This window comes from Dunckerocampus dactyliophorus, chromosome 5, assembly GCF_027744805.1.
Source record: "Dunckerocampus dactyliophorus isolate RoL2022-P2 chromosome 5, RoL_Ddac_1.1, whole genome shotgun sequence".
NCBI lineage: Eukaryota > Metazoa > Chordata > Actinopteri > Syngnathiformes > Syngnathidae > Dunckerocampus > Dunckerocampus dactyliophorus.
Genome location: NC_072823.1, coordinates 23,720,956 through 23,732,962, shown reverse-complemented (window position 1 = coordinate 23,732,962; position 12,007 = coordinate 23,720,956). Strand labels below are relative to the sequence as shown.

Below are 12,007 nucleotides of genomic sequence, written 5' to 3'. Positions count from 1 at the left end.
AGTCTTTGTCTTGGAACTCTGCCATGTGGGCCGTTTTTGCCCAGTTTCTTTCTTATGGTGGAATCATGAACACTGACCTTAACTAAGGCGTGTCGTGGGGTCTTTTGTGACCTCTTGGATGAGTTGTCGCTGCGCTCTTGGGGTAATTTTGGTTGGCCGGCCACTCTTGGTTCACTCTTGGTTCACCACTGTTCTGTGTTTTCGCTGGCGTCCCAAAGCTTTAGAAATGCCAAACCTTTTCCATACTGATACAACTCAATTAATCTCAGTTGTTTTAACAGGGTGCAATTACTTTTTCACACAGGGCCATGTAGGTTTGGATTTTTTTCTCCCTTAATAATATCAAGTTTCATGTAAAAAATGCATTTTGTGTCCATTTGTGTTGTCACTGACTAATATTTAAATTTGATGATCTGAAACATTTAAGTGTGACAAACATAAAAAAACAAACCAAAAAAAAAATCAGGAAGCGGGCAAACACTTTTTCACACCACTGTATTTAGTGCATATTTAGGGATTTGTGACCTGGATTGTGCATTTAGTATTTGGCTTGATAGCTTCCGAATGAACAATAGCAGAGGGTTCTGAAGCTGAATCGAAGATCAGCACTATGTGTACATCATGCTTTAGAGACTAAATGAAAGAAAAAATGTTTGTTTTTTAAATCACTGATCCCCACTGCTGGTGATCTTGATTGGAAGGAAAGAAGAAATGATTAAGAGAAAAATGATTTCCTGCATTTGTTAATTCTAGACTTCTTCAAGAGGCATTGTAACATTCTTTGTAACGTAGATGCGATTGCTCTGCTGATGCTGGAGGAGGAGGACGACGTGTTCAGCCTGGTGGTGCATGCCATGAAAGCGTTCCCCTCTAGTGAGGAGGTGCAGCTCCAAGCCTGCCGAGCTCTGCGGGCGCTGCTGCAGCGAGGTGAGCTGTGATGCTTCTTCAGCTGAGCAGGAGATGAAGGGTCGTGCTCAATTTTTTTTGCTGTGTTTTTCCAGTGACTGACGACCACCTGGTGGAATTTGTGGACAATCAGGACCATGCTGTGGTCCTCGCGGCCTTGCAGAGGTTCCCCGACAACCCTGAGCTGCAGCTGCAGGCAATGAAAGTGCTTCTCCCTTTGGCTGGACCCAGTAAGACGCAACACCCTTATAATTACTGTATAACTACGATATTATGCTGACAGACTGAAGTTGCCATGTTTAATCTTTGCTGAAATTTTATGAAAGATCTCATGTGCAGTGAAAGTCTAGATACAGTACATAATATACACACACAATATGCTACTGCGTCTCGTGCGGGAAAAGCATTGAGCCCGCAAGGGTCCCCAGGCGTCTCCAGCTCGCTGTGAGCGGGGGGCCTCCTTCAGCGATAGGTCGGTCTTGGTCAACGACATTGGGAAAGCGGGTGCAATGTCGGCCGCGAGGATGTCTCCACTCGGGTGTGGATGGGACGGGGCAGTGGAGGACATATCCGAGCCAGTGAATATGGCTCTGGCCAAGGATATGGAGAATGTTGGGTTGGCTGTTTGGTTCTCTGATGGAGCTTGACATTGGGGATGTGGTCGTACCCCTGCACACCCTCAAAGGGCATTGGTCTCAAGGCAATCTCCAGCTTATTCTCATGACGGCAGCCAGTCTGTTCAAATCAGTCAGAATATCCCCAGCGTTGGTGACCTCAGAGGCCAGGTAAACAAACGAAAGATGAACTCAACGGACTCTGAGCCAAGAACTCAAGTAACGTAACGTGCATGAGATTGCATAAACTGGTCAAGTGTCGTCTCCTCATTGAACACTTGAAGTGCTCCCTCCAGTTAAGCGTACCAGCAGCAGAACAAAGTCTTGTCATTAGGGTAGTCCATGTCTGTTAGGTCATAGTCACCGATCTTGACTCCATGGAAGCAGGTGCACACTGGCATCAGATGGTGGATGATACAGTTAGACAAGTCTTGTGCAGCCATGCAACACTGGCAATGTAGAACCATTCAGTCTCGCTGTTGTTGACACACACTGTGTCTGTGGCGTCAAGAGCATCCTGGAGAGAATGATAAGCTTTAGCGGGAGGTTGAGGTTGCGGAGGATGTTCCACAACGTAGCTCGGTCAACTAACTCGAAGGCAGCCTTGACCAGAGGCAGTCCTTGTGGAACTGCCTTGATGAGGAGCCCGATTCAAGAGGATCTTGGTGAAGAGCTTGCGAGCCATGGAGAGGACAGTGATTCCTCGGTAGTTGTTTCACACGAGATGATCCCCCTTTCTCTTCTAGAACGGCAGAATGATGCCGTGTCACCAGTTATCCAAGAACTCTTCCATGTGGTGGTCAGCCAATTGATCATGCAGTCCCGGCCCTCCTTCAGGAACTTGGTAGTGATGCTGCAGATGCCAGGGGCCGTATTGTTCTTGAGCTTACGTAGAGCTGTGACGAGCTCATGTCAGATAAAGGGTTCGGTGCGGCATCGGCTGTTATGGTCCGTGGTAGTGTTGGCTGTGTGGACGAGGTCAGGTTTGGATGGTGGAGGAGGTCTTTGGAAGTAGTTGCCGAAATGTTGCGCTCATGTTGCAGACAGGCGCCCTAAGTTCTCAGGACGTAGCCTTCCCTTGACTTCACATGTGAGGGCCACTGCAGGTATCACGGAGCAGACGGTAGACTTCAACCTGATCATTGTGGGGGCGGGTTAACATGGTATTCTGTACATTGTAATTATATTATTGATATGCGTTTTCTGCGAGAGAAAATAGGCATGTTTTTTTGTTTTTTTTTTTACCAATTAATTCTGAATTGCGAATGTGCGAGGATCCACTCTATATGCATTTTTGCATGTGCCCAGACTTTAAAGACACCCTGTAACATACCTTCACATGCTTGTAAACATCTGAGGTTTAGTCACATGTTCAAAGCCAAATTTGACCCAACAAAACAAAGCAATGGTGCTAAAAAGTACATATGAATAAGTGCTATGCAAGACAAGACATTTTGGACAATTGTATGCTTCCAACCTTGTGGGAACACTTTGGGGAAGGCTCTTTCCTGTACCCAGTGCACAAAGTAAGCTCCATAAAACTTTTTGGTCTAACATCAGTGACCTCTGCATCACAAACAGACACAAAATACTGGAGAAGTTGTTCAATCGGCACATTTTCTTCCCTTTTCACTTTTATCCTTATGCCTCAGAGGTTCTTTATAACTTTGTTGTCTGTGTTAGTTTGGTATGCAAATGAGCCAGTGTGAAAATGTGATTGAATCCAACATGCACATTTTAGGACAATGTGCCCCCTCCCTCCTGACATAATAGTATCATTGCACAATGTGATCCAGCAGCAAGGCATTAAACCCTCAAATGGAAGCAAATTGTGTGTAACACTTAGTTGCTGTGCTGTTTGTTGGGTCAAGCTCAAGTGGAAAGCCCCTAATCTTCTGGTTTTCCTGGTGTCTTTCTGCGAAATTATAAAATATCGTAAACAACTATATGAAACTCATTTTTTGCAAAATTAAATTATTATTGCCGTTTCAAGGTTGACTATGCCCTATTAGTCAAAAAATATTGAAAGACAAGTTACATGTAGTATCCTGGTCACTCGGTGTCAGTAATGTTACATTGAGACATGACATTATATTACATTACTTTCACACTGCATGTAGTCAGCCGTGGTATGTCTGACATACAAGTGAAAAAAAGTTCTCCTCCCATTTCCTGTGGAAGTGGTAAATTTTGGCTTTTTACTTTGGCCTTCATGAGCACGTTGGCCAATACAGGAACAGCCTGGAGATCGGGAAGACCTGGGTTCGATTCTCCCCTGGGCATTTCTGTGTGGAGTTTGCATGTTCTCCCCGTGTGCGTGTGGGTTTTCTCTGGGTACTCCGGCTTCCTCCCACATTCCCAAAAACATGCATGTTAGGTTAATTGGCGACTCTAAATTGTCCATAGGTATGAATGTGAGTGTGAATGGTTGTTTGTCTATATGAGCCCTGCAATTGGCTGGCGACCAGTCCAGGGTGTACCCCGCCTGTCGCCCGAAGTCAGCTGGGATAGGCTCCAGCATGCCCCCGCGACCCTAATCAGGATGAAGCGGTATAGAAAATGGATGGATGGATGGACTTTGGCCTTCAAAATCACAACTACTAACGTTTGTTCATCTGGTAAAACTTCAGACAGCTAAAATTATGCATAAAGCAAAATATAACGAGCTACCCTGTAACTTAATACGATTCTTCTCATCAAGAGAAGAGGAATATGATGTTAGGAAAAAATTTGACTTGAAACACTTATACACCTGCACAACGCTAAAAACCTTCAGCACATCTGTATGTGGAAGCAAAGTATGGAACAGATTAAGTGAAGAACTCAAACAATGCACAAATATGACCGAATTAAAAAAAGACAGTACAAGCAGTTGATGTTTAGAAAATGTAAAAGAATCATCATCATGAACCACAGAGAAATACCATGCTAAGCCATATGACAACTGCACTTTGTGAAATTTGCAGCAGTTTGTCCATGCAGATTTACAAACCTCAACTTCATTGTAACACATTGTTATATTGCTTTACCATTTTCTCATGTTATTCAGAACTAGTAAAGGGACCACACTGAATGGGAAATGAACAAATTTATCAGCACTTGACGTGAACTGTATTAGTAATTGTGACATGTATTAGCTATTGGATGTAAAAGAAAGAGGGGTGGGATTGAATAAGCTCTGCTTCTTCCTGCTCCTTTTGGACATTTGGAATTATGATATGTGATATACTGTTATATACTGGGTGATTTACTGGTATACTGATGTCAAAGAATGTCAGGGAAAAAAAAAATAATGTTCATCCATCCATCGATCCATTTTCTATACCGCTTCTTCCTCTCCAGGGTCGCGGGGGCATGCTGGAGCCTATCCCAGCTGACTTCGGGCGACAGGCGTGATACACCCTGGACTGGTTGAAAGAATGTTCAAATAAATTAAATCATCTTCTCCACTCCATTTGAAACACTTTAAGTTTAGAATAAGTAAATTGGAGAGGCTAACTACTTGTAGTTAGCTTGGTGGCTTGCTATAGTGGCGGCAGTCTCTTGTATCCCTGCAGTGATCTCGCAACCTCCGCAATGTGGCGTAAACAAAGAATAATAGGCGTGTGAAGGTGATTATAAGGGTGTTATTTCACATCTACGGGGCTCTAATGTTAAAAAAACTTATTTAGGAAGTCATAAACGGGTTTTCTATGCTCCAACTACAAAAATATTCAGTTTATTAGCATTGAATCCTACGTCGCGGAAATTCACATATCGTGGTCTGATCTGAAACGATTCACCATGAGGGACAATAGTACATCAGAACTAAGTGATTCTGCATGGAGGCTCATATGAGCGTGAAGGTTAAAAAGGATGCACAAGAACAGTGTGTTGTGTTCACAGAACAGAGCTTGGGGTTTCCACACATGTTCAATTCTGCGCAGTCATGAATGGTTGGTTTCAAAGGGAGTTTTTTCGTTTGTGGGAAAACTTATCACTTCCTTCCCCTGTTCTGTTTTCTCATAATCCCTGCAGATAGATACTTTTAAATTAAAACAAAAATGTCCTTGTCAAGAAATGCACATTGCTTTCTTTCAGCTCCATGATAGCTGCCGTTTGAGTGTTTCTCAAAAACTCAAACGGCAACTTCCTACTTTTGTCGATATAGCACTACGTACTAAAATGTGTCAACCTACACTATGTTAAATAACATTAAGCCAGTTAGTATGTTTAAAGTCCTGAGCTAATGAGGGCTCTTTCTGCAGGCAGCAACGTGGAGATATTGATGTCCGGCGGCACTCGCTGCTACAGCACGCTCATCTCAGCCATGGACGCCTTCCCGGCGGAGGAGGAACTTCAAGAGACAGCATGCTGCCTGTTCAGGAGGTTCACGTCAGGTCAGAGCTAATAAAGACAATGATATTCAGTCATCAGCCTCATATGTTGGTCAGGCTACGTCATATTGTAACATTCAAAAAAATTGAAACATTAACTAAAACTAAGCACAGAAGTACAAAAGGGAAAACAAAAACTCACTTGTAGATGGTCATAGCGAACACACTACACAAAGCAAAAATGTAGCACCAACGCTAGGGAACTCAACACAAGCCACGATAGGCACAAAACACGATAAAGGATGAGCATAAACAAGATGCCTTGAGCTCATGGCAAGCAACACACCAAATGCTACTGTACTCTGGATCATCGAGAGAGAAGGTGGAGCTTGCCTTCTGCGTCTTTATCCCTGGCTCCACCTGACTGCTGATGAGCCACACCTGTGATGCAGTCTCTAGGTGTGCCACTACTCTGGAAACAAACAAAAAAAAATAAAACAATCAAGCACACTCAGAACAGTACGTAACATCAGCGTTTCAGTATGTCTTGTACAACTTACTAACAAGGAGCTTAGCGAGAAAATTCACAAAGATGTGTGATTCATGAATAGCAATAAGTGTCCTATTTTAGAATTTAGAATTGGTATTTAAACAGTCCCCCTCATCGTGTTGTTCACGTATTGCATCATGAGACCTGAAGCCTGTGCTATGAATCATGCATAACTTAATCAAGATGTCTTATTTGTTTTCCGGCTTAAACAGTGGGCGGGGCTTTTATAGGCTGTGGTCTCTCAGTGGGCTGTACTGTTTTTGGCTCTTATCTTGTATCTCAAAACCTAACCTGCCCATGAGCAGGCCAGCTCCGGCGTATGAGTTATCGTGGTGATGCGTCCCGCTACAAAGTGAACCAACTTTGTAGTGTGGCATATCCAGACTATCAAACTCATCCAGGATAAGGGGAAATCTTTAAGAGGGCAGCCAGAAGTCTATCTGTGAACTATGACATTGTTATTGTGAATGATAATAAACGTAATATGGAAGTGGCTGTGCGCGAGGCAGGACTGGAACCTCACATTAAGTGTTTAACATAAACCTTGCAATCCTACCTCCACTCGGCGTTCCCAGCGGCACTTGCTCACGACGTGGGACTGTTTTTGTTTTTTTTTTCTGTCTGAGTTTAACAGCTGCCACGGTGTTAATGGTCAAGCAGAAGCTGTAGTAATTTTACGTTTGATCAAAATTACTTAAGATTTGTCTGCTCAAAACACGGTTTCTGCATATTGCTTCTATCAAAACGTGATAAAGTCTAATTCGGAACTACTTCCTGGTACAGTACTCTAAGCATCATTGGAACTATAGTTCATGTAGCGTAAACGTAAAGCTAATCTACAGTAATCTGCAATGTATTGTACATGTGTCTTTACATAGCTACACATCAACAAATCATTAGTAGTAGCAGCTACGACTGCCGCCATTATTTTAACTTTTATAAGTTTTAGTTTTTGTTTCACATTGTGGAAAAAAGTTTAACAGTTTAAAGCATCATGCTTAGGTCATGCATACAAAGTTATTGTCATGTTCTGCAAGACAGGAGTGAGCGCCTCCTGTCCTTCGCTCTTATTTTGGCGGACTGTACTTCCTGCTGGGAGGAAGCGGCAGCCGCTTTATTCCTGGTTGCCGCACAACTGGCAACAATTGTCATTAGTGGCGGTTGAAAGGCCAACGTCGTCATACGTACGGCCCTGGTTCATTGTACTTCATCACCTCACATGGGCTGTAACCTGAAGAGAACACTTACCTGTCTCTACCAAACGTCCTGTTCCACAGAGCCTTTTTCCTCTGTCGCTTTTTGTTTTATTCTTGTTTCATTGTGAGTACCTGCACCTGTTCGTGCTTCATTAAAGTTATTCATCTTTCCGCAAGCCGCCGCCACGTCTCTGCACACCGGGGGTAAAGCACTTGACAGCCTCAACCCTAAACCTGACTGTTATACAACATTTCAAGATGTACCTGCATTGTTTTGTGACTCAGTTAAATAAAAAAAAGTCTGCTTGTCCAGCCCTATATTTTTTCACAGTTTTCTTAAAAGTAAGGTTAAAATAGTCTCATGCTCGTGACCCTAACATTGTACAGTGTATCGTCTTGTCTTGCAAGCTGGGTGTATCGTGACACCCCTACAGAAAGGCATTCTAATTTTTACAAATTATTTGCCGCCGAGTTCCTTGCTAGAGAACAGCAAATTGTCCAATAAGTACTGAAATATTACAGTTTTGACATGTGCATTCTAAAGTTTAGAGAAGGTCAAGTTAAGTTCACCTGTGTAGGTTATACTGCATAATAATAACTGGAATGGTTTTACAAACTTTAAGGAACTTGATGAGTTCAAGTGCAGCACAAAGCTGTATAGGATGCATGTTGGGATATTTAAAGCGTTTGCTTCTTATGGGTTTTACATATTTTTAATACTTTTTATTGGTCAAATTTTGTCGACTCATTGATCTTACAAAGTTCATAAAAAAAAAGATTAGCAGATTGCGTGTCTGTAAATTAATAACTTAGTCAGTGTAATGATAACGGTGTTTACCAAAGAGATCAGCTGTCTCTATTGGGACTTCTGTGTTTGGATGGCGTTCACTGTGATAATCTTCTGTGTTGACACACAGTTGGCGGGTGAAGATTAGCGAGGTCACTGTGAATGAGTCAGGCTTTTTTTATTTTCTATTTGTTTGTCGTCACACAGAGAGCTACTACAACATCCTGGTTCTCAATGGCGTAGCGAGGGTTGCGGTGAGAGCCTGTCGGACTTTCCCCCGCAATGCCGAGTTGCAAGCCGCCGCCCTCTCCTGCCTGTCAGACCTCAGTGAGGACACACACACACACACACACACACACATACACACACATAATTCATTTGAGCCAATAGCCATAAAAGTACAGTTAACACAAAACATGTTTTTATAGTTTTACAAATACTGTATAGTTTTACATGCAGAAAACACTTCACAATGTAAAATGATGAATGAAAGGGATAAATGAACATTTAACGTCACTTTTACCTTGATTGAAAACATGATTGTTGACAAAGACAGCAATGCGACAGCAAGATCCACACGGACACCACCATCATGTTTTGCTATGAGTTATTTCTTGAATTCAGTAGTGTTTCTCACCTACTTTATCAAAATGTTGGCCCTTGCAACTTTCTTTGCCAACATTGTGGGTTATTTTGCAGCTGTGATCAAAAGAAAAGCATAGACTTGTGGCTTAACTCTGTTAGTTAGCAAAGAACTACTCTGTCAACTGCTGATGACATCATAGGTGGGCGATGGAGCTGACTTCCTGTTCCTGTTTACGTGTATTAGCAAGCTAATGGGCTGTTAACAAGGACATTTTGTGATTAAAAATACATAAGGAACACAGTCAGACTCACGCAGTATGTAAAATAATATTTAACAACTTGCACATTTTCAACATTAACTGGAAAAACACGCTAACTGGGATGTACGCTAACCAAGGTTCAACTATATATGCTCTTTTTTTAGAGCACAGACAGTTGTCATGGGTCATATTAGTACATACATGAGCAAAATACGTCCTTAAACCCTTAAACGGCCTGTTTGTCTTTTTAATCCTGAAAAAAAGATACTCAAGCACATGCGGCAGCGTGTATGACAATTTTACAGCTATGTACATACAACGTATATCTATTATATAATAATCACACTGATGATAACAGCGTGCTTTGTGTCATGTGCTAGCGGCCACCATGGTCCATAGCAGGACCGTGGCTGAGCAGGGCCTGGAGGAAGGCGAGGAGGAGGAGAACAGGGGTTCAGAGCAAGTGGAGGACATGAACCTTGACTGGATGGAGGCCTGCTGCACAGCGCTGGATCTCCATGCTGCAGAACCAGCTGTTCAGGTCAGCCCAGATGGGAAGCCTAGACCACAATGTACAGCCAAGAGTTGACCTCATGAACATTCAAACACATCAAACTGTTTTAACATCTTCAGGAAGCTGCATGCTGGGCCATTCACAGTCTGATGGTGCATGGAGCTGGAAGCGCTCATCCAGGAGAGGAGCAAGATGACAGGTACAGTGAGTCTTTATTAAATAATATGCTATATGGACAAACATTCCACTTAAAAGGAGTGAAAAGTGAAGAAAATAACATCTTCTACTCTTTTGCTCATGTACTGTAGTGCAGGGGTATCCTAACTTTTTCCAGCGAGGGCCAGTGAAAAAAAGACAGGAAGCAAGGGACACTTTGATATTTTGCAAACCCACTTAAATGTGTCAGATCATCAAACAAATTTAAATATTTAGTCAATGACAAAACAACTGAACACAAAAAGTACTTTTTAAATGAAAATTTATTTACTAAGGGAGAAAAAAAAATCCAAACTTACATGGCCCTGTGTGAACAAGTGGGTAGGGCCATGTAGGTTTGGATTTGACAAACAAAAGATAAAAATAATAAAAATAAGAAATCAGGAAGGGTACAAACACTTCTTCACACCACTGTATATATATTTCAAGAAAAAAAAATTGCTTTTATGATATAGCTGAAAAAGCGTATTATTTCTTCTGAAATTTTCTTTTTGTAATATTATGACTTTATTCCCATAATATTATATTATAAGATTTTTCCCAACCTAATTTTCCCCAAATTACAACTTTGTTGTAATTCTTTCTCAAACATACTTATTTTTCCTTATGATACAGACAGAGCAAACAACTTCACGCTCCTTTCTGCTCCATTCAGGCGTTCAGGCGCACTTGTAATTGTGAGTGTCAGACACTAATTGTTTGGGAACCGAGGCTGTAGTGTCTCGCCACATTGGATTTGGGACAGAAGTGTCTCTTGATGGTCCAGATTGTGTGTCTTCTCAGGACTCCAGTTCATAGACAGATGATGGCGGCCATGCTGCTCCATTCCTCCTCCCCTGGTGTGTTTGAGGCCGCCACCAGCGCCATCGCCACACTGGTCACACGAAACGGTAAATAGGGTGATACTTCCTGGCAGCACTCGCACGATTATTTGCAAACATACTGCTAGCTTGTATGTCTGCACATAGATGCGCTCATCATATGTTGCTGTATTCCTCTCCTAGCTAAGATGCGCTCCATGCTGCTGGCCAGCGGCCTCCATGTCAACCTGGTGGAGATGATGAAGAAACACTCGGCCTCTGTGGAAGTCTCCATCAGCGCCTGCAGACTGCTCAGCCTCCTCTTCCAGGGGAGGACGGCCAGCCTGGATGAGCTCAACATGGCCATGAGTCAGATCATCAGCATCATGAAGATCCACAACTTCCAATCTGAGGTGCAGCTGGAGGCTCTGCAGGCCAGCCTGGTCTTCCTCTGTCCCGGTACTGTCTAGTCTAAAACTCTTTTTTTGTAGTTCTTAAAAGTATGTACAGTACGTTCACTATCACCTATTCGTTTCGTGTAATTACATTGAATCCAAGTGGTTGACATTGATGCACTTCTTGTGTTAGAAACATGCCAGTGCAGCATGTTAAACTTGTTAGTTCAGCCGAGTAGCCAAAAAAAAGGCTTGACTTGAATGTGCATCAAAATGTAATTAGCGTTTCCTGCTCCTCGGCTAATCACATTAATGTTTTATAACAGAGTATCTGGCTGTGTCTCTGTCTTTATGATTGCCAGACCGGAGCTTACGGGAGCACGGCCTCTCTGTGGCTGACCCCGACATGGCCGATGTGTCACTGAAGGTCCTGAAGAACCAGTGTGTGGTGGAAGGAGCGCACACCGTCTACCTGGAGGTTCTCAACAGGGTACAAACACCATACAGAGAGTCCCACTTTTTCATCACGAATGTCAACGCTGGGATTGCTGTAGAGGCAGTCCTCGTGTTCTGACTTTTTGTAGTTACGCACTATACGCACTCCCTTATATTAGTAATACTGTACAAAAAGGAAAAGAGAACTAGTTATGTGTGGAAGAATACATAGTTGCATGGTGCTCCACTGAGGAAGGACCATGTCCTTGTTCTTTTTTGTTAACTTTTTTCTCAGAAGCGTGAGGCCACATAGATCGCCGACGTAGGAATGTGAATCATGCATCCTGTAATTAAAAAAAAAAGTAGAGCATAAAAGCACTCTGCCGTTACTTGGAAGCCCCCAGTCACATTCAGCAGGCATGTAAAGTTATAA

The 12,007-nt window shown here is 42.7% G+C and overlaps 1 protein-coding gene across 7 annotated transcripts in view; it reads left to right on the top strand.

Moving 5' to 3' along the window:
- lrrk2 (leucine-rich repeat kinase 2) overlaps positions 1 to 12,007 on the top strand; it is a 38,986-nt gene that overhangs the window by 5,828 nt on the left and 21,151 nt on the right. For 6 of the 7 annotated variants that reach the window (XM_054776261.1, XM_054776259.1, XM_054776265.1 and 3 more), the window contains exons 5-13: positions 793 to 927; positions 1,002 to 1,136; positions 5,768 to 5,899; positions 8,577 to 8,696; positions 9,595 to 9,755; positions 9,848 to 9,927; positions 10,728 to 10,834; positions 10,949 to 11,203; positions 11,502 to 11,629. In XM_054776261.1, the coding sequence (XP_054632236.1) occupies positions 793 to 927; positions 1,002 to 1,136; positions 5,768 to 5,899; positions 8,577 to 8,696; positions 9,595 to 9,755; positions 9,848 to 9,927; positions 10,728 to 10,834; positions 10,949 to 11,203; positions 11,502 to 11,629 (1,253 nt within the window). Of the gene's footprint in view, positions 1 to 792; positions 928 to 1,001; positions 1,137 to 5,767; positions 5,900 to 8,576; positions 8,697 to 9,594; positions 9,756 to 9,847; positions 9,928 to 10,577; positions 10,622 to 10,727; positions 10,835 to 10,948; positions 11,204 to 11,501; positions 11,630 to 12,007 lie in introns of those variants that run through there. The other variant, XM_054776266.1, reaches the window with a different exon arrangement.